Source organism: Leiobunum rupestre, chromosome 9 (genome assembly GCF_980474605.1).
Source record: "Leiobunum rupestre chromosome 9, qqLeiRupe1.1.hap1, whole genome shotgun sequence".
Taxonomy (NCBI): domain Eukaryota; kingdom Metazoa; phylum Arthropoda; class Arachnida; order Opiliones; family Sclerosomatidae; genus Leiobunum; species Leiobunum rupestre.
Window position 1 is genome coordinate 35,125,995 of NC_143392.1, and position 21,914 is coordinate 35,147,908.

A 21,914-nucleotide genomic window follows, 5' to 3' on the forward strand; every position below is an offset into this window, starting at 1 on the left:
TAAGAAAAAAATAAATAATTTTACTTCTATTTCTTCATTTTCTGGAATAACGGGTTCGGCAATAATTGGCGCTCGTAGGATTGGCGCACGTAGGATTGGCGCACGTAGGATTGGCGCATGTAGAATTGGCGCACCTAGAGCTGCAGGCGCACGTAAAGCTGCTGGCGCACGTACAGCTGCTGGCGCACCTAGAGCTGCTGGAGCAAGTACAGCTGCTGGCGCACCTAGAGCTGCAGGCGCAGGTACAGCTGCTGGCGCACCTAGAGCTGCTGGAGCAAGTAGAGCTGCTGGCGCATGTAGAATTGGCGCACCTAGAGCTGCAGGCGCACGTACAGCTGCTGGCGCACCTAGAGCTGCTGGAGCAAGTAGAGCTGCTGGCGCATGTATAATTGGCGCACCTAGAGCTGCAGGCGCACGTACAGCTGCTGGCGCACCTAGAGCTGCTGGAGCAAGTAGAGCTGCTGGCGCATGTAGAATTGGCGCACCTAGAGCTGCAGGCGCACGTACAGCTGCTGGCGCACGAATAATTTCTGCGCGTAGCATTGGTTCGTTGTTATGTTGCTATAAATCACTAGTTAGTAAAATTACAAAATAATGTAATATTTAGAAATGTATTACCTGTTGAGGAGCGCCTAAAAGTTCTAATCTCAACCCATTTGGCGCCCTCACTAGGCGAAATTGTGCAGGGGGCTGTGCAGTGGCCGGTGGATCAATGTTTCGGTCGTTACCATGTCCCGCAACCAGCAGCGCACCTTCTAATTAAAAATTCACATAATCAACACTTTTCGTTTCGGATTAAAACGCTTTAGGACTAAATATTACCGTGTGAAGCGGCCGGAGAATTGGCGCATATTAGTATTAATACGGGAAGGAATAAAATTAAAATGGGTAATAGGTGAGAATTTTTTAATTAAAATGGACTTACTTCATTCGAACGCGATCGAATGCGTTTCGATTTGAAATATTAATCTCCGGTGTCACTTTGGTTCTCAATTCCTGTTTGAATTTCATATTATTATCCGGGACCGGGTGAGTGTGGCCTTTGTTGTTTGTAAGCTCTAAGCGGTCTTTTCCTACGCGTAACACCGCTCTTTGCATACATTGAAAATCATCTCGAAAATAACATCGCATATATTCGTTTCCATTCTTAGTATTATATCTGAGATAAATATGCCCCTCATGTTGATATACCCGACTTCCATTTTTTTGGCCCGTAAATACATCCATGATTTTAAGTCGAGAGTAAAGCGCGTAAGTGACGTATGAAACAAAATTTTAAAGATCTGTGACTGTGAGCGGAAGAGAATGTTCACAGTGAAACCGAAATGCTCATCCCACCCTTATCGCACTTTTTTGAACAAAATTATAAAATTTCACTAGATAAAAGATATGGAAGGGAAACTATTTACAATCGAAAAACACGGGAGAGAAATGCGTTCGATCTGGAAAACACGAACGAAGACTCTATTTTGAAGACAATTCTGTAATTTCGCTGGGAAAAAGTTATGGTTGGGTCTAAAAGGGTTTCTTCGGGGTAAAACGGAAAAGCACTCTTTTCCAACAGAGGGCAAGTCTGAATTCTTGGAACGTCGAAATTGGCAAGGGCGGCAACTATAAAGCTTATAGCCAGTCCTATCAAGTCCAAGAGACATCGTAAATTTTAATATGTTGAAGGTTGAAGGTCGCTTCTCCCAGGACGGTTTCAGTTGAAAATGGTCATCCCAACGAAGAAGACGAAAATGACATTGACCTTCCGAGAGGACGAAGAAAAAGCAATACGATAATTATTTGAGGTTAAAGGTTGGGACTTCGAGGCTGCCAAAGGTAATTACGGATTCACGATTGTTTATTTTTTTGCTACATGTAGTTTATTAACTGAAAAGTTTTCAACCATTTGAATAAAGTATTTTTTTATAGGAAATAGTAGAGCGCGGAAACATAAAAGATGTTCGGACAACAGAAAATGTAGTCCAGGAACAATTTTGGATGCGGGCCCGTCAGCTCGGAAAAACGACAACGGAGACAACTACTGCCAATATTGTTTCCAAATGCCATGTATTTCAGCCAGGAATTTTCCATGGGAAGGTCCGGGACAACGTCCAAGTCCACATAATGCAGGAATTCGGAAACTCAAATATAAAATGTTTTGGACTTGTTTGGCTAACAAAGGATTATGGAGAGATCCCAGATAGGTGGCACGGGGTAAAAAATTTACATAGAGACGCGATCAAAATCGGAAAGGGAACTAAAATTAATCTAGGGAAAACGTGGCACCCACAGTTAGAGGATAAAAATAATAATAAATAATAATAATAATCAGCTAGGCTAATACCCAAGGCACCACCTTAGGCCTAAGTCATCAAAAACCACGTATACTGGGCTTTGGACAATTGTGATTCCTGTCCCGCGAAACTAAAAAGACTTATAGAAAACTGCGTCGATCATTTTCAGGGATTACATAAATGTGCTGAAGAATCGCACTGCAAAGATTCAGAATACATTCCAAGTTACATTGTTGTAAATGACCCAGTAGCGATATTAATTTTATCAAAATATTTGAAAAGCATGACCCTCTATAAATACGCCGAGGATTTTGTGGGATGCCGTGATACTTGCTTTACCGAGAGCTATAACAATACCGCTCTGATGTATTTAGATAAACGGATACATTACAACATCCAGATGTAATCTTTCGGTGTTAGATTGGAACGAACATGTGAATAGGCCGTTTTCATCCGGAACGCTCACCCAGAAAGCCAAAAATAGCAACCGAAAATTGGGAAAAAAAGAACTACACAGCTAAAACATACAAGTGAGTAAAAAAATGGCACACTACTTTATTTTATTCATTTTCTCCAATTTAGCTTTGTGAACAAAATTTGGTCGACCCTCGCGTCTTCTCCGCCTTGTGAAGAGAATTCGACGGTTGAAGATTCAGAAGGAGATACGGAAGATAGTGATTTCGATTAGTTTGTTCTTTGTTATATTGATATTTAAATATTTTTATATATTGTAATTTTATTCTTATCAAAATATGACAATTTTCGTGCACAATAAATTAATGTTCCAACATAATTTTTCCATTATGTTGTATAGAACTACCAAATACATATACTTTATTTTAGTATCTAGAAATACTTTTTACCAATATAATTTTTAACTATATTTAGTTAATTTAATTATAGCTATATTTAGTTAATTTCATTAAAGCTATATTTGGTTAATTTAATTTTAGCTATATTTTGTTAATTATCAAAGTGAGTATACAATATAAAACTGACTTGACTTTTATAATTGGCACGCATTTTTAAAAATTTCCCTAGTTATTCTATTTGGATCTAATTTCGTCATAATTTGAATTCCGCCATTATTTTATCTATTTTGATACATGTTTGACTACCCCTTTTTCACAGAATCGCGTCGTTTTTTTTTCTAGGCTATTTCGCAAATATGTTACAAAGATAAAGTGCGTTAGGCCTTTGTCCTTTCCGTATCGCTTTGGGTCTCGTCTCGGGTCCCTCTCGAAGTTTTCGGGGTTTGAAATGTAGGGGAAGCAAAAATAAAGTCGGTTCGTATCCACCTCACCCCACCGAGGTCCTTCGTAAAAATCATTTTCGGTCTGTAACGAAATCCTTGCCCAAAAACCGGCCTTTAAACCAACTAATATCGTCTAAAATGGGATAAAATTATAACATTTTGGGGTAAAATGAAAAAATTTAATAAAACAGCCAAAAATTAATAAAATTTAATAAAATTGTGTTAAACCAACTAATATCGGCTAAAATTGGGTAAAATGATAAAATTTGCGTAAAATAATCAAAATTCGTCCAAATGACAAAAATTGGGTAAAGTTGTGTTAAAACAACTAATATCGGTTAGAATTGGGTAAAATGATAAAATTTTTGGTAAAACAGCCAAAAACGTGCCTATAATTAAATAAAATTAATGAAATTTGGTTAAACAACCGGAATTTGGGTTAAATAAATGAAATTGAATAGAATCATGTTGAATTAATTGTATTTACTAAAATGAACGAAATTGGATAAAAAGAGCAGTATTTACTTAAAATAGAGACTTGGCACTCCGTAGCTTTGGCCATGGCCGCCATTGTGGTCATATTTTTCTCCCCACGATAAAAACTATTGAAAAAAAAACTGTGACGTAGCACTGCCAAGTCCCTTATAGGTTTCGACTACAATCGTCTTAAATCAATTGAAATTGACTAAATTAAATCTGTCAAACTACCAAAAGTGATGAAGGACCGAAAGTAGATAAACTGAAGAAAACCTATAAGATAAGGTAAAGTAAAAACTAAAAAGTTATCAATTTCGTTGTAATTTCGTAAACACTAATTAATAACGAAAACTACTATAACTTAAAGATTTTTTCGTTAAAAACCACCCTTTCGTTCACATCCAAAATACCACAATTTTGAAGAAAAAAAAACATATTTCAACGTTTTCCATAATGTTATTCGTTAATTACAACTTGCAAAAAAATGGACTTGTGTTTTGTCGAAGCTCCTTCTCTAGCGAGTCAAATGTCTGTATGTCTGTAACGATGTTTCTCAGAAACTACCCTACCTATTGAAATTAAATTCCACACCTAAAGATCTAGGCGGCTTTGACAAGGCGTCATTTTCATGGAGGTAAAACGCGGATGAATACATTGTTTAAAGGCACTATAGAGATATTTCACGTCGTCTGCTTTCCCTAGCTTTGGCAGTGTAATGGTCGCCATTTTGAGCGGGTTTCTCAATACGAAAAAGCACTGGTGACGTAGACCCCTATACAAGTGAAATATCTCTATATCACCGAAAAAAATCGGTATTGACCACACTTGTTTTCTAAAAAGTGAGTCCATATTTACGTTCTGCATAGTGGCGACCTCGTATTTTTGTGGGAGTTTTCAAAATTACTTTCTAGGCAAGGCATGGGCCAATAAAAGCTTTTATTGGCCCATGGGCAAGGTGTCGAGATCGGCCGGTTTTGAAAAGTGGACCGCATAAAGATACAACTGCTGGAGGGTAGAAACGAAAATTGGGATATGAAAGTTTTCGACGGTCGCGCGGACCCGAGGGTCGAGAGAGAGATAAATTTTGGGGTTTGGCTCCTCGAATTTTTCCCCCCAAAAAACCTATACCATATTTGTTCAAGGTCAGTTTCAGAGCCAAGGGTAGAGTTTTGTTCAATAAACGCCCCTTTAGTTGCCGTCTTGACCACTCGGTGGCGCCTCCGCCGAAATATTTTCAAAATTTTTATCTCTGGAGTTTGCTCTCTATACAAGCTCTGACGTCACGAAACCCAGACTATGATACCCGATTGTGACCGGGAATTTGTTTACTTAGAGAGAATGATCCACTTATGGTGATAGATACCTACATTTCGTCTACTGTATATAAAACATAGGTGAAATCCTCCGTATTGATTTTATTTTATAAAAATGAAAAAAATAGAATTGCACTTTCAATGGAGTAAATAAGGCTTACTTTGGTAAAATAATAATTAATTTTATTGAAAAATAACACTTTACACTTGTTTACAAAGCGAAAAGGGAAGCCCCTGGAAGAAAGGCGTTCAGTAAAAATAACTTTTATAGACACTCGCTACATCGCCCCGAAACTGGTCCTCGTAAGTGACTGACAACACAATTAAATAGTACTCCAATCAAGAAATAAAAAAAATTAAGAAAGTATATCTCAAAACAACGATTATCAATAATAAAATATTTCATAGAAAAACAAATTCAAAAATATTCCCTAGGGAAGCTCAATATTCCAAGAAAGCTCACCAGAAATATAAATTTCATAAAAATACAAATTCAAAATCAAAATGTTATAGAAATACAAATAAAAAATTAAGGCAAATCCAAAAACCAAAAAAACAATATTACATAGAACGACTACAACGTAAATGACTTATTTACTCAATCTACTAAAAATATAAAAACAAAACACACTATTTGGGTAAAATTTTGCAAATATTGATGAATTTCACCCTAAATAGTTCAAATTTAGCATTTTAGTTGAGATTTGAACTTTTTTTATTTTTGAAACATTTTCACAGTAAGTAACCTGTGAAACCGAGAAATCCCATGCTTTTTTAAATGTTCATTTTTCATTTTAAGTTGTCAAAATCATTTTCGGTTGCCATAGCAATACGAAAGCGCAACGTAACTTTTACCTTGGTGAAAATTTATGTTACCCAAAGGTCTACACACCCCGCGAGTTTCATCAAAATCGGTGATTAACACCTCGGGTAAGCTCCTCGTGAGAGCTATTCACACAGTGACGCCATCACAAGAATAAAATCGCAATCTAGCGAGGTACTGTCAAAGGCTACGAAGACGCCGGAGCAAGTGTCCGCAAAACGGTAACGAAGCCCGTTTTAGCGTTTCTCTTGTGAATAGCTCCCATTAAAACATTCGCGCGTAAAATATAGGAAATGTCATACTTATATTAAAGTATTATAGACTTATGGTATCACACATAATACGATAAGCTTCAAAATCTGAATTTTTATTAAAAATACATCTATAAAATATTACGCATAATATTACATAGTATTAAACGGTAAGTGGTATTACAAGATAAAGAAAATTCACTTTATTAAAAGATTAGAAGATATACGAAGAACGTTTTTAGTTTTATCTGGTAATTCCAAATATTTATATATTAACTAATTTTAAAACCTAATAAGTCCATGGTATAGAAATATTTAAAAATTGAGTCTTTAATGAAAAGGTCCCATGGATAATAAAAACTTTTTTTAATAAAGGATTTTCATGCGCAATGTTTATCGCGAAAAGATAATTGAGCGTCTGATAATGGTCTGATGTGAACCAGTGTCCTATTTTTTATTTTAAAAGTCATGGCTGGTACGAGATAGTCACATTTTTACAAGGGGGTAGTCACTTAAGTAATCAGGCGTACAAATCATAGGTAATCACGGGAATTCCCTTATAACATAAGCCTATAACTCTAAGTCTGAAACGCGCATATAATAGCGCCCTTTGTACCACCACTGGACGAGCGAAAAAGAAGAAATCAGGCGATAGTATCGGCACCTGGTAGAGATAAATTGAAGCTTCTTCTTTCCACTTTTCTCTCTCTACGCACCTCTCTCTTAACAAAGCAGCTGCTATCTTTCATTAATAATAAAAGCTAACGCTTAAGCGTTAGCTTTTATTATTCATCCAAGCTGGCATCATGCATTGCGGCCTTTTTGCGGGACGCGTTACGCGTTACGTTTCTCTTTTCCGCCACCGGGTGGATTTAGCGCTGTACTTTCGCCAGTCGTTTGCTTGAACCAACACTGCCTTTCGATTCAAACTTAGGGTTGATAGGCTTATTCTTATAATAATCACCAGAAATCACCGAAAAATTGTGAGTAATCACTGGAAATAACCGAAAAATACTGAGCAATCACTGGGAATCGCCGATTATTTTACGAAAATCAGTAATCAGGTGTACATAAATTTTTACGAATGACTACCCCCTAGCATTTTTCTCACACGCACTCATTGTTTTGATATAAATAGGGCTGTTGTATATATTTTGTAATTTTATATTTTGACATTTTTCCAGCCATGTTTCCGGAAATTAAAATGATTGTGTTGTCCGTAAACTGAATTAATATAGAGGTTAAGAAGACCTACCCAATGTGTAACTGAACGACTTCAAAAATCATTAGGAAACATCGAACAAAATATCGTCTGCTTTCACAGCTATTCGGACGGGATAAAAATATTTTCACGCGTTCGTGGTCACTTTCCTATATACGTAAGAGTCTCTAATGAAAGGATGGAATAGTAGTTAAAGCAGACGGACTTTGGCTAACTAATTAGAAAGTGCGAAAAGAAAAAATTGTAGCACCTTTACAATTTTTTCTGTTCACACTTTCCAATTAGTTGGCCTAAGTTCATTGGCCAAACTAAATGGCCCAATAAAATTGTATAGTCTGAACTCCCCTTTAGACATTCCCAGTGTATACATTTATAATTTCCGGGTTAAGTTTTTTTCAAATCTACCGCTCGAAAAGGTAATACTTTATATATTTCCTCTGCAGTCGTTTTACCTCTGTAATTTTCTACTAGAAGTAGGAATTGCCGAGCTACTTTTTGGGAGTTGGCGAAATGAACAGTTGGGGAAATGAGCTGCTCATTTCGCCAACCCTATCTAGTATTTGGAGAAACGAACGGTTGGCGAAATGAACAATTGGCGAAATGAAGAGTTGGGGAAATGAGCTATTCATTTCGCCAACCCTATCTAGTATTTGGAGAAACGAACGGTTGGTGAAATGAACAGTTGGGGAAATCCATCCTCCTAGGGGAAATGACCTATTCATTTCCCCAACTCCGTAAAAAAAACTAGTTGGCGAAATGAACAGTTGGGGAAATGAGCAGTTGGTCAAATGAAAAGTTGGATATATGAACTGTTGGAGATATGAAAAGTTTGGGAAATGAACCCCAACCGGCCAAATGAGTAGTCGGACATATGAGCAGTCGGCCAAATGCACCCCACCCCTTGAAAGTCCCTTTAATGACGTTTACGCGAACGACAATGATTCCTCCGACGATTACAGTCTAATGACGTTTACGTGAGCGTCTACGGATAGTCGAAAGAAGTTACAAACCATTTCGAATCCTTCAAGGTCAAATTCTATTGCAGTCAAAACTAGTATATAACAAAAAAAATACACAATTTGAAGTTAAAGAGAACCATAAACTATTCAAATAAATAAAAAAATGGAGAGTTTATCTTTATTAAGATAAAACGCTGTACTTCGGCTGAAAGGTTCCTGTTAATGAATGTTGAATTTATCTCCATATGGTTGGGGCAGTTGGGCTATCATCTACCATCTAACATAAAACTTACTTTTCCTGGTATTTTGACACAGAACGCGTAATACACTGTACAAGTTACTGTAAATATTTTGTGTACATTAGATTCTTACATAAACTAAGAACCAAAATTATGCTTTATCAATGAATGTTTTATTTAAAATCTTACATAATATTTCCATTATTCCAAGAAAATTCCAATAATTCAAAAGCAATTCGTATAAAATTGTCTTTCAAAAGCTAAATTTTATAAAAAATCAGATATTTAGCTCACGCTTGCCGCTCAACAAACGTTTCATGAATGAAAAGGAAACAATTTAACCTCTTGTACCTCTTTCTATAAAAGCACTTTATAATCTCACTGGCTTATAAGCTCTCTCCTAAGTACTTTTGGGTGTGTGTACTAATTCTAAGAAAATTTGTATTAATTTCGTAGTTGCATATTATGAAAAAATTATTCTAAGTTAATTATGGTTAGATTATTAATTTTATGAGGTACTATATATTGATCGTTTGTTTACAAATATTTTAGCAATTTTCTGAAAGGCTCTGAACCAGCTACTTTTTGTAATATTTTTGTAAGAGTTACTGAATTCGTTAAGTTAATACATTTTATGATACATAATACTGCTTATAGCAAATAAATAGATTAGCACCAATGACAATTGGATAAAACCAAAATTTACGTTGAGATCAGGCATATATTATAAGTTTTATAATCTTTAAATGGGGATCTAATTAGCTAATTCTAAAAATAGGGGATCTATATCTACATTTAACTTTTTATAGTTTTTATATCTTCAATATGTTTCGTTCTCTACTTTGAAGTTTTAAATTTCTCTTTCAATCTAAAAATATGTAGAATTTCATCCAATAATATCAGTATATTCAGGCTGTGTCATTCAAATTTCTCAAATCGGAGTATTTAAAATCAGTATACATCAATTGATTCAAAACTGCAACTGCTGGCAGTTAAAAATAGCATTTAATTTTTAAATCTTTTTGAGTATCATTTATGGTTTTGAAAACTTAATATTATCATCATAAATTACATTTAAAATACTGGGCTTTAGAGTGAAGAAAATATAATTTGCATCACGAAATGGGATTAGAGAGAAAAATGAGAATTCACAGATATGGTAATACGTGATAAATTTATTACATTGAAAACCCGACTCCTCTACGTTGGGGCAATGATTTGAGGTATAGGCCTCTTTGGAGGAATATTTCGTAGTCGGTAATATTCCGTCAACTGTTGGGGAACTTCAGCTAATACTTCTTTTGCCAGGAATGAAGAATCAACCTAAGAAAAATAAAATTTATAGAATGTCCAATGGTAAATAATCAAGGCACTAGAGTGTAATTCTTACCGTCTTAAATTTGTAGTAGGGTACGAATTGTACAATGTCTCTCAATGCTTGAGTTCCATTTGGAGATTTTAATACCCCACCATCACCATCAAGAAAATTCATGTTGGAAAAATCCGCTTTCCCCACACCCACTATGATTATGGACCTGAAATATTTTGAGATTTATATTTGTCCATTGCAATATGCTCGTTGTATTTCAAAATTATTTACATCGGGAGATAAGACGCCCTCACAATAGCTCTGCTTGTAGCGGGCATATCAGTTACAACTCCGTCAGTTAAAATTAGCAATATGAAGTAATTCTAAAACGGGAGGCTCATAGCATTATAATCAGTGTTTTGTGCACAATATTAAAAACATTTAAAATGCCAGATATAGTTACGGCTTATTAATGTCATTAATATTTTATTAATACTATTGTTCTAAAATATTGAAGCGCTTATTCATGCAGAAAGAGCTGAATATAGTAATTTCGTTACAATATTGAACGTAACAACATTATTGAGTGGAAAACCCTTCGTACCTCTGGGGTTGGTCTCATATGGGCGTGTTCGGCAAACCTAGCTACGTGATTAATTACTGGTGCAAAATTTGTCGGGCCGTACAGTTGAACTTGCATTAAGCAATTGTGATAGGCTTCAACCAAGCCCTGAACACCTATTTGAAAATCTTATTTTTTTAAAAGTTTATTTTTATACTTTGATGATGCTTAAAAGCTATTACCGGAACAGAATGGATTAGACATGTTGAAGTTTAGAGCAAACTCGTGAGATACGACGTAATGAGGAGGAATTTTTGCTCCAAAACCCAAAGCTGGGAATAATTTATCGCTGTCATAATCTTGTACTACGCCTCCAACAGCATAAATTGCGCTTGTGTACTCATTTGGGTGACTTCTGTGAATATAATGCAATGAATTTTTGGTTTGGGGATCCCCGTTGGAAGCCGTGAAATCAATCGCAACCGTGAAGTTGATCTGCAATCCGCCAAAGATGTAATCTAAGAAGCTGTGAGATTTTGTGACTCTAACAGAAGTTAATATCAGAGTCCCAGAATCTTTGTAGTTTTTCCCTTTCTTTTGTTGCTTCTTGTTATTAATGCAAGGCCACGCTTTCTAAAGATTGAAATAAAAATCTTCAGAAACTAATAAAAACATCATTTAGGAATATAGCAAACCCACAGGTTGATGTTGAGCATCCAAAAAGTCTTTCAAAGTCATTTGACATTCGCCTATGAAATCATGACTGCCGTCTTTATCTTCGTCATAGCACTTAATCTAAAAACCGAAAAGTATAACAGACCAAAAAGAAACAAATGTTGGCTGATATCATAATATTGATTTTGAGTTACAACTAATACCAATACCGACTTTTTTACAGATATGGCAATTGTAAACTAATATTGATCAAAGTTAGCGGCACCATCTCATATTTGAGAAAATCGGTATTGGTAGGTTCTTCCAATTAATCAGTATTTTAGATGCCAACTGATTAATTGGTAAAATCATGATATTAGTAACTGTTACTGATATCATATCAGTTTGGACCCAAACACTAAAAAAAAACTATGTCATCATTATTATTTTACCAAAATATTAGTATCCAAATTGCTGCCTCCAATATGTTGTTGTCTTATCTCGAAAGGTTTCCAAACTGGGTTTAAATTATTTTTTATTGTTTCAGTTCTGTGAACCATTTGCCACGTTCCATCTCTACGAGGCCGCCAAAATTCCAAAAAAGGATCCGACTTTCCGATAAAATCCTTATTGTCAAGTCCTTCAGCTTTAAAGTTAAACTGAATCACTTCTCTGTTTCCTACATGATCAACCTCATCTGCATAAACCGTAATTGAACCATTTCCCATTTTATTTCCATTTCTTTGAAGCAAGGCTTTGGTTAATGGGCTCGATGTAACAATCTAGAAGGATTAAAATTATAAAATAAAAATCTATAAAATTGGTCCTTGAGTATACATTTCCAATTTTGAATATACACAAATTACTACTGACAAGGAGACATCCTGAAGTGTAACCCACCGATTTTGTTCAAACTCGGGGGAATTTATTCAATGGGCAACTGTTTTGCCATGGCAACGAAAAATGTTTTTGACAACAACAAATGGAAATTTTCCCATTGTAAATAACATGGGATTCTGACCGATTCCTAGCACCCCGCCCCTGTGAAAAACTTTAACAAATTTCTAAAATGCCAAAAATAGAAAAAATAGATAGAAATTGACAAAAAAAACATCAAAATTGATTAACTGTTGATCAATTTGAGATCAAAATCCCATGTTATATTCAATGGGAAAATTTAATATTTTGTGTTGTGATAAACATTTTTCGTTGCTATGGCACAACGGTTGCCCATTGAATAAATTCCCTTTAGGATTTTTCATGATTCATGAAGGTCTACCAATCCCCCGAGTTTGAACATAATCGGTGGGTCACACTACAGGATGTATGTCTCCTTTGTGAGAGCTACTTGCAACACAGACTCTACAGTAGGATTCATGCTATTTTACATTGAATGGCTCTGGTCTCCAACCTCCGAAGCCATAGACTTGAAATTCCTATGGAGACTGGAGGCCCGGAGAGTGAAAGGTGCTGCTGAGACTGGAGGTGGGAAATGGAGACCGAAAGTCGCTGCAGAGACTGGAGGCCTGAGATTACTAGTTGTGGCAAACATTGGAGACCAGTGCCATACTCAGCGGATCTGAAATCAACAGTTTGGTCCTCCAGTCCCCCAACATGGTAACTTAAAAATCACATGGAGACTGAAGGTCAGCAGACCAAAAGTCTTGCTGACCTATTGTTGCTCGTACACACTTAGCTTTTGGCAGAGTCTCGTGAGCGGAAAATTTTATCTCGTGTGATACATCAGTAAAACATTTCTCAATTATGGACCAATTTTATAGATTTATGGTTAAATTTGATGTGAGGGAAGTAAAACACAATTACCTGTCCTAAAGTACACTCCATAGTTCCAAGAAAATCATCATCTGATAGAGTGGTAGTGGTGTTATCAATATCGTAAATGTCAAAGCGAAGTTTTTGTGTTTCTTCAAAGAAGTAGTCCAGTCGTATTCTGCGGCTGAATTCCGGATTCAAGCAATTTCGTATATTTTCGGTTCGGCCTTTCTGTTAAATTAGATAAGGATGAATTGATGGGTTTTGCGTAGTTGTAGTTTGAACTATCTAGAGCAAGTCTTACTTCCACCCATCGTCCACCAAAGGACATCAAGACAATAACCATGGGGTCTGACTTTGATAGAACATCTCTATCAACTAAATTAGCGCAACGAATTGACAATTCAACTTGTGTTGCGCATGAATTTTCACCAGGCATTTGTGGTATTTCATTCGATGGTGAGCCGGGGTATATGGGAGGAGGTCCTGTTGGTGGGGGTCCAGGGTAGCCAACAACTGGAGTTGTACCAGCACTACCTTGAGTGTCTATGAGGTATAAATACAATATTAGCTCATTTTCAAAAAAGATACCGTAAAATTTACAAATATAATTACTCATTTCAGTTAAGAAAACAAAAGGAATGTAAGAACAAAATCATCTAAACAAAAGTTCTACAAATAAAAATATTTTTATCAGCTACTTGAATAAAAATTATTATTGGAAAAGCTTCTATAAATAAAAAACATTAAGTGCAATTTTATAATAACTATCCAGCGTTCCACTTGGCTCAATACCCAGTGAAAGGCACAATGTATATCAGTTTTGGAAAAAAAAAGATCCAATACCTTGAGAAAAAGGCTCTGGTTGAGGGTAAGTATATTGAGGAGCGGTGATGGTTTGGGGGCTATTTGGATTTGAATAGTTTGGAAGCTCTACACTTGATGCTGGTGAAAATCCTGGAGGTCTTTGTGCGGGGTATCCCGCCGAAATGGGACCTTCTCCGGTGGAATTGCTAGGTTCAGGGAAAGGATAGTTGGGAGGGGCACCTTGAATTCCTATGGGATATCCACCCCCATTACGTGGGAAAGCAGACATGTTGATTTCAGAGTCTGAAATGCATTATAACAATTAGTTGATGACTTATTCTATACGTATACCCAAAATATAGGTGTCGGGAAGAACCTTAATGGTTCATCAGGGATTTATAATTTATGCTGTATGTTATGCTGAGATAATTGGGACACTGCCTTTTTACGACTATATTCCAGCCATACAAAGTAACCATGGAATAACAATTTCTCAATAAAAGCTTCTAGAATATAGCGCACAACAACAAATTTGAATGGTTAGAAAGATGTTAATATTTCATACATAACCCTTATTTTTTATTTTTTTATAGTAATAAGTGATGAAGGACAGTCTTGTACATAAAACTAGATATAAATAATTTTAAACCACTTTTGTACAATAATTTTTTTTTTACAAAAGTGGTTTAAAATTATTTATAGTAAATTTTTACAATAAATTTAGATGGGTGTGTTCATTGGCATTGTTTTCAATGATCCCCAAAGCAATTACAGGTTATTAGCATTCTGGTACCTAACCATTCCTTCCCCCATGTGGTTTTCACTTTACTATGAACACCATTCTTGTTATCATGCTAGGTTTTTCACATGGCATTCTTAGATTATAACTTTCAGTGTTACACTACCGCATAATTTATTTATAATGAAACAACTGCCTACAAAGCTTTAAGTATTTGCATTTTTCCAATTTATTAGAAAATTTAAATTTATTATTGAAATTATAATAAATTACCGTTAAATACTTCGTGCGAGTGTCAATTCGATCAGCAAAATTATGCGTTACTAACTTTAGAAAAATTAATGTTGCGTGTGATAGTCCGTGCGTCTACAACGACATTTTAAAGGTATTTTCTGGACGATTGCCAAATAGATCAAAGTTCACCGTTGCGTAGCTTACTCGAATTCCCGGACTTTACTGGAACCAAAGGCGACGGAGGGGTGAGTGGCGGAAAGTCACGAGAGTCTAAACGACCTTGACATGATGTGCGGCCAGTGCGGGCGCTACTGATGACGCAGAAGGGGGCTGTCATCCTTTTTACGTCATGCACATTTCATGTAAAATATACGGTATTATTTCACGATTTCAAGAGATTACAACAGCGCTGTAATAAACGAATATAATGAACTAGTTACGGATGTAGGCCGATAACGTTTTATCATCTTGTGTTTTGTAAACGGAGAAGACGTCGTGATTTTAGCAAGGCTTGAGACACTAAAGCAAAGGAATTAAACGCTAGTAAGTGGAATTATTTGATCATTCTTGTTAGCTTAAGTAGTAGTAGTTGAATGAAGCTTAAATATTAAGGAAATAATTCCATAAATGTCATATCCTCCTGGTGGATATATGTATCCGGTACATGGACAACCACAGATAAATCCTCAAGCAGTGTATCAACCAGGATATGGAGGCTATGTACCCCAAATGCAAGATCATTCTTGCTACGTAACGGGACAAGCCCCTCCACCAGCGTATAATCCTCAAGTTTCGGCTCCTATGGCCTATGGTGCGCCTCCAGTTTATCATACAAGTGGTCCTTTAGCAAACATTCCTCAATTACCCCCAGTTGGATACCCTCAACAAACAATATCCTCAGGCTACCAATCTGTGCCAAATCCTAGTGCTACACATTTTCCGCCAAATATGTCTGCTCTGGGTGGACCAGTTCCAGGAGGAACCGCTGCGTGTGTGACGCAAGTTGAACTTTCCATAAAATGTAGAAACCTTTTGGACAAGGATGTGCTATCCAAATCGGATCCTATGGTCCGTTGTTCTATGCAGTGTACTGATCGGTGGATTGAGGTTAGTTGCAAAACCAAAAAAATTGTAAAATGTTACCCGCTTAATTTAATATTTGTCATTTCAGAAAGGGCGTACGGAGAATATAAGAAACAATTTGAACCCCGACTTTAGTCGTAAAATAAAGCTAGACTATTTCTTTGAAGAAACTCAGAAATTAAGATTTGAAGTTTTTGATATTGATAATGCCACCCCTCAACTAGACGATGACGACTTTCTCGGAGTGATGGAATGTACACTTGGACAGGTTATTTGTTTTTGACTTATTTATTTATACATATATATAATAACTGCAAAGCTGATGCTGGCTTTTGCACAGGCATCCAAAAATTGTGCAAGTAAAATATAGATCTACAGCAATGTTTATTTTCTTGTCTTATAAATTTTTTTCTGTTAGATTGTTTCATCAGCTGCCTTTACAAAACCACTGCTTTATAAAAATGGCTCCAAAATTGGAACTAGCACAATTACGGTAACCTTTTTTTTTTAAATAAGCCTGCCTCCAGATTTCTTGACATAGCCTCTTTAATATTAAAGGTCTACGCTGAAGAAGTAGACACTAACAGCCGGGAGGTTGTAAAATTCTCTTTCAAAGCTGAGAATCTTGACAATAAGGAATGGTTTGGAAAATCTGATCCCTTTTTGGAGTTCTATAAAGCGGGAATTGATGGGAAAAAACAAATGGTTCATCGGACTGAAGTATAACTATTAGTCTATTTTTCTTAATATTGCTATAACAATTACAATTGTTCATGTAATTTTTAGTACATTCGAAGTAACTTAAATCCAACTTGGAGGCCATTTGAAATTCGACAACAAACACTAGGTTTGAATATATTTCCATAATATTTCGATTGAGATATTAATTCAGTCTTTGTCCATTTTTGTCTCATGTTCTAGGTGGCAGTAATACGGAAACTGAAATATTTGTAAGGGGAACTTTGATATTATAATTGAAATAAGAAGTATACAATGTATGGCTTAGAGAGCCAAGTATCCATCTCCTTATTCACTTGAAACATGTACCTTCGCGATTTGCTTTTTCAAAATACCTTTGAAAGAAATGGTGACTTATTGAATCTTTTACATCATGGAAAATATGCTTTATGAATAAATATAAATGTTGTGTTATTTGCTGGGAATTTCACACCCATTTATAGTTTGCTCGTGGGTGTGGCTTTTGTTCATTGCCATGGTAACGCATATAGGTCAGCCATGACATTAAGCCTCGTGATTATTTCGTAGGATAATGTGTCGTTTTGCCACATGATCTGTGACATGAAATTAAATATCATGGCAGCCATTTCAATGTGTAGCTTAGTTATGACGTTTGCCAACGACACTGAACAAGCACTTAATTAGAACCTGCGAAAGTAGATGTTTTCTTGTTATGACCTAGATGTACACTTCTCTCATGAGATTATTACATACTTCTGGTTAGAAAAATCTGGGTGAAAAACAAGTTCCTCATATTTATGGATTTTTGTTAGCCTATTTCTGGAACTTGTTTGAGAAACTTAATTCAAACATCATTGTGGCTCTTTAAGCTTGGTTTTTATTAATTAAAGTAATTGAAATTTACACAGGTTACCTGTTACGACTGGGAATCAAGTGGCAGCCACGCTTACATTGGAGAATGTAAAATTACTCTGGGAGATTTGTTGGAGGGACAATCTCAAATGGTAATTGCCATTTATTCACTCTAAAGTACCATGTTATTGGGCTAATAACTCTACTATTTATGGTTTTACCCAATATTTTAGCCACTTTTGGCTTCTCTATAACATGTCCCAAAAGTGTAAGGTAGGCATAGTGTTCAGTAGGCTAGCTGCAAGTCTGTTTTACTGTCCATAATTTAATTAAAATATTAAATTAGGTGTGTTTTAGTTTAGTTTAAAATTTTCCAGAAACTAGATGGGCTGAAATAATGAATGTTGGAGCTGTTTTGAGTATAATTATTAAATTATATGTTTCTTCAATGATTTCAGAAAACTTTTCCATTGATAAATATAAAGAAACAGAAGAAAAAAGGGAGTAAATACAAAGACTCCGGGAAACTAATTTTGACTTCCTGCAGAGTGAGTAATTTTTACTCGCATCTGGGTTGAATTTCTGTAGTTTATTTTAACATGTTTTGTTTCTTAGATCACAAAAGCACATAGTTTTCTAGACTACGTATTTGGTGGAACTCAAATTAACTTTACAGTACGTTTCAGAATTTTTAAAGAGAGTTACTACTATATGTATGGCTAATTTGTTTAATTTTTAGGTTGCCATAGATTTTACTGCCTCGAACGGAGATCCCCGGCAACCTAATTCGTTGCATTACATTCACCCACATCAACCTAACGAGTATACTAGTGCTATTTGGGCTGTTGGCAGTGTTGTTCAGGATTATGACAGGTATACGCAATCTTTGAAATGTAGAAAGTTACACTAGTACTTTAACAATTCTGACTAATAATTTTAGTGATAAAATGTTTCCTGCTATTGGTTTTGGAGCTAAAATTCCACCACACTTCCAAGTTTCCCACGAATTTGCCCTTAACTTTAACATGTCTAATCCATTTTGCGCAGGTTAGTCAAATAACTTTGGTTTTTCTGTAATAAACTATATTCTTGTAATTTTTTCAGGGGTTGAAGGATTAGTTCAGGCTTATCAAAGTTGCCTAATGCAGGTTCAGCTTTACGGACCTACAAATTTTGCACCAGTTATTGGCCACGTGGCCCGCTTTGCCCAACAAGCTCACCAGCAGTCCACTCCTGAAAATTATTTTATTTTATTGATACTGACGGATGGTGTAGTAACAGATATGCCAGATACATCCAGGGCGATCGTTCGTGCTTCCCACCTTCCCATGTAAATATTTCTATTCTCATGAGTTTAAATTCATGCTATAATCCACCTACAGATTAAAGAAATTCGTTTTGTGTCTAACATATATTATTTAGGTCTATAATCATCGTGGGTGTTGGTAGAGCTGATTTTACCAATATGAACTTCCTTGATGGAGATGGTGAACTGTTGAAGGCACCGGATGGCAGCCAAGCCATGAGAGATATCGTGCAATTTGTTCCATATTATAAATTTAAGCAGGTTAGAGATGGAATTTAACACCTTGGCTATTGAAATTTCTTTATTGATAATATTTCAGCCTAAGGGTTTTCTAGAAAAATAATTAATTTATTAATTTCAGCTGGACCCTTCTTATTTGGCCAAGGAAGTATTAGCGGAAGTTCCTCAACAATTGACGGAATATTACAGGCTTCGCAATATTCCTCCTATGCCATCGAGGCACACTGCTCAAGCACCGCCGATGTAAAATGACCGTAGTGTGAACAGAATGATTAATCTCATATGTTGAGGACACCCTTTTTCAATATGTATATCGTTGCAAAGCAGCCAAAGCTAATTTTAATACTCTTATCTTCAAAAAAATACAAAAGCCCTGTATCAAAATAATTCAACTTTAAAGTACAATTTCTACTCTCACTTTCGGCCAAAGTTTTGCATAAATATATAATGCAACTGTTTTTGTGCAAATTTTCAATTTTATAAGTGTTGTTACATCTGTAATTTTAACTTGTACTTTTAAATTAAGCCTTAAATTAAAAAAAAGGGTAAACATATTTGACTTATTTTATTTTTAAATTATTGAGATTAAAAATTGTGCTTAAAACTGCCATTTAACTTGTAGTTTGTGATTCAGGTTCCCTAACCATCGCTCAACAAACTATCAAGTTTGAAATGGTTACATATTTCGTAGAGAATTAATTCTCAAATTCATTTTATTCTCAAGTAACTTAATGGAATTACAATGTAAATCGTGCCTGTTAATTGTAATTTTTGCGTAAACCAGATAATATTTTAAAATAGCTTTACTGAATGTTATCTATACATTTACACACCTAGTATTTATTTGTTTTAAGAGAAAGTAATTGTAATATTACATTTTATAAAATGTACATGTAAATTGTTTTATTAAAACGATGTTATTCAATGTTATGAAATCTAACTGTATTCTGTAATATTTTGAAAACATTTTCCAAATATTTCACGTAGTTTGGTGTTTCACGTGGTGGTTTAATCGAGACTATTTATTTTTACTTAGGGAGAATGAATAAAATAATCCGCGGGCCGCGGCCATCGTCGAATTTTCCCCAGGGAGGAGAGGGAAGATAGGTAGAAAATCCTTACCAGTTCTCAAAAGACAATGAGATTCCGGGCTGATTTGATTTTTTTAAGGGGAAATAGCGTGTGGGGGATTGTGGGCAACGTTAAAAATGGTTGCAGCAGTCAGCATAGTGATTATCCCTAAATAAATACATTAGTTATCTAAGCTAAAACCACGTGCTTTTATACTTTTAGTTACATGATGGTTTACTGCAGGGCCGTAGCCAGGCTATAGATGTAGACCGGACGAACCGTAATTTAGGAGGGGCGAGTAGTATAATTCAGTGCCGTCTTTATAGATTTAGTTCGAGCATGGACTAATTAACATTAATTAGTCCATGGTTCGAGGAACGCCAGGTCGGGCGAAAAAATCCCAGTACGGCGCCGCCCGTTGTGACCCCCCCCCCCCACCCTGGCTACGGGCCTGGTTTACGTTCAACAACCTACTGATCAGAAAAAAAGTACCAGTCGTTGAACGATTTTTGTTGTTTCCGGTTGTGACGTCGCGATAAGGGATCAAATTAAGCAGTGGGGTAAACAAGGACCCAGCAATGCGGGGGCCCCAAATTTCAACCGATCTTTATAGGCTAGATATCCCCCTATGAGCGCAAATGATTATAAGAGCCCCAAAAGAGATCTAAGCTACGCCTCTCAAATTGTTTGACGAGAACTTAAATAATATTGTGATTGTAAAACGCACAGTTAGAAAGTTTTGGTTAGCCTCCATATTGATTGTTTAAATTTTAGACGGTTTTTTCAATTAACGCTAATTAAGTCTCCCACGAGTGGGTGGAATAAAGGGAGAGACAAGAAGGGGGAAATTGGTTTTCCAGTTGAAGGCTCTCGGTTTCTATGGCTACGAATTTTTGCGTCCCTTTGGTCCCTCTGTTCATTATGCCACGGCCCACGGCGATTATGCTATCTATTTATTTATTTGAAATAAAAGAATATGGCTACGAAGCTAGTTATAGCTTGTGTGTAGCCTTACAGGAAACATTCTGTGACCATAGGGATAGGGTACTAGAAAGATATAATATAAAAAAGGATATATACATACAAAGAGTGAACCCGAAAGTTGTGACACTAAAAAGATGGAGATAACTATGAAAATAACTAAATGTTAAGGAGGGATCTATCCATAGTCCCAAATCATGAATGGGAGCGTCAGGCTTAGGAAGGGGGGAGCCATCAATGTGATAACATCGTTGGTGGCTTGTCGTTGGTTGGTTTAGGGCCAAACACTCCTGCACAGTGCAGGAGTGTTTGGCCCTAAACCCGTTCTGGGATGGGTGTAAGAAATTCGAGTCGTCAAGGTGTTTTCGCAATGGTTCGTCAGCTAATTTCTCGCTAATGCGGGTGACATGGCACGTGGTGGCAATTGGCCTTAAGTTATTGGGATCATTGCGGGCTCCTCCCTTGTGGATAGGAGTGATGAAGGATTGTTTCCAATCCTGCGGTATTATTCCAGACTCGAAGCTTTTGGTTATGATCGTGGAATGAGGTAAAGCGAGGGATGCCGCCAAACGCTTGAGCATGAAGGGGTGAAGCCCAACCGGACCAGGGACTTGGAATTGTTTAAGAGCGAGCAACTGCTTAAGGACCAGACTTGGGGTGCAGGTAAAGTCCAATAGTGACGGACAGGAGCTTCCAGGAGAGATGAGGGTATGGGATGGAGCTGGGGGTGTTGCGCGGGTTGAAACAGTGACGAAATGGGTATTCAAGACGGTGACCATATCG

General features: G+C 36.3%; 2 protein-coding genes across 5 annotated transcripts; one reads left to right on the forward strand and one right to left on the reverse strand.

Moving 5' to 3' along the window:
- Nucleotides 1–9,010: 9,010 nt before the first annotated feature.
- On the reverse strand, nt 9,011–15,255 carry LOC149927272 (copine-3-like). 3 transcript variants are annotated; one of them, XM_090159347.1, is made up of 12 exons: nt 15,104–15,255; nt 13,966–14,229; nt 13,424–13,665; nt 13,171–13,350; nt 11,799–12,128; nt 11,392–11,487; nt 10,935–11,325; nt 10,735–10,868; nt 10,422–10,513; nt 10,212–10,356; nt 10,004–10,144; nt 9,011–9,689 (listed from the first exon to the last, which is right to left on the reverse strand). In XM_090159347.1, exons 1-11 carry the CDS (start codon nt 15,234–15,236, stop codon nt 10,022–10,024), a joined length of 2,130 nt encoding a protein of 709 aa, XP_090015473.1. In that variant the 5' UTR covers nt 15,237–15,255; the 3' UTR covers nt 9,011–9,689; nt 10,004–10,021. The 3 variants fall into 3 exon arrangements, with proteins under 3 accessions (XP_090015473.1, XP_090015474.1, XP_090015475.1); XM_090159348.1 differs by lacking the exons at nt 9,011–9,689; nt 15,104–15,255 and adding an exon at nt 14,939–15,054 and having other exon boundaries at nt 9,705–10,144; XM_090159349.1 differs by lacking the exons at nt 9,011–9,689; nt 15,104–15,255 and adding an exon at nt 13,735–13,791 and having other exon boundaries at nt 9,705–10,144; nt 13,966–14,055.
- On the forward strand, nt 15,118–19,589 carry LOC149927273 (copine-3-like). Of its 2 annotated transcripts, XM_090159351.1 has the most exons (15): nt 15,118–15,442; nt 15,512–16,006; nt 16,071–16,250; nt 16,401–16,475; nt 16,541–16,702; nt 16,769–16,829; nt 16,904–16,932; nt 17,590–17,685; nt 17,992–18,081; nt 18,149–18,208; nt 18,273–18,406; nt 18,474–18,580; nt 18,638–18,863; nt 18,956–19,100; nt 19,201–19,589. In XM_090159351.1, the coding sequence occupies exons 2-15, from the start codon at nt 15,527–15,529 to the stop codon at nt 19,324–19,326; spliced, it is 1,971 nt and encodes a 656-aa protein (XP_090015477.1). In that variant the 5' UTR covers nt 15,118–15,442; nt 15,512–15,526; the 3' UTR covers nt 19,327–19,589. The 2 variants fall into 2 exon arrangements, with proteins under 2 accessions (XP_090015477.1, XP_090015476.1); XM_090159350.1 differs by having other exon boundaries at nt 15,118–16,006.
- The last annotated feature ends 2,325 nt before the right edge of the window (nt 19,590–21,914 follow it).

What these genes read in the sequence shown, in the direction of transcription:
- LOC149927272 (XM_090159347.1), bottom strand. Translation starts at nt 15,236, where the DNA reads ATGACAGCCCCCTTCTGCGTCATCAGTAGCGCCCGCACTGGCCGCACA. An exon ending in TGGAGTGTACTTTAGGACAG is followed by an intron (nt 12,129 to 13,170) that starts GTAATTGTGTTT and finishes TAATCCTTCTAG; the next exon opens with ATTGTTACATCGAGCCCATT. An exon ending in TGGATGCTCAACATCAACCT is followed by an intron (nt 11,326 to 11,391) that starts GTGGGTTTGCTA and finishes TTCAATCTTTAG; the next exon opens with AAAGCGTGGCCTTGCATTAA.
- LOC149927273 (XM_090159350.1), top strand. Translation starts at nt 15,527, where the DNA reads ATGTCATATCCTCCTGGTGGATATATGTATCCGGTACATGGACAACCA. An exon ending in TGGAATGTACACTTGGACAG is followed by an intron (nt 16,251 to 16,400) that starts GTTATTTGTTTT and finishes TTTTTCTGTTAG; the next exon opens with ATTGTTTCATCAGCTGCCTT. An exon ending in TGGAGGGACAATCTCAAATG is followed by an intron (nt 17,686 to 17,991) that starts GTAATTGCCATT and finishes CAATGATTTCAG; the next exon opens with AAAACTTTTCCATTGATAAA.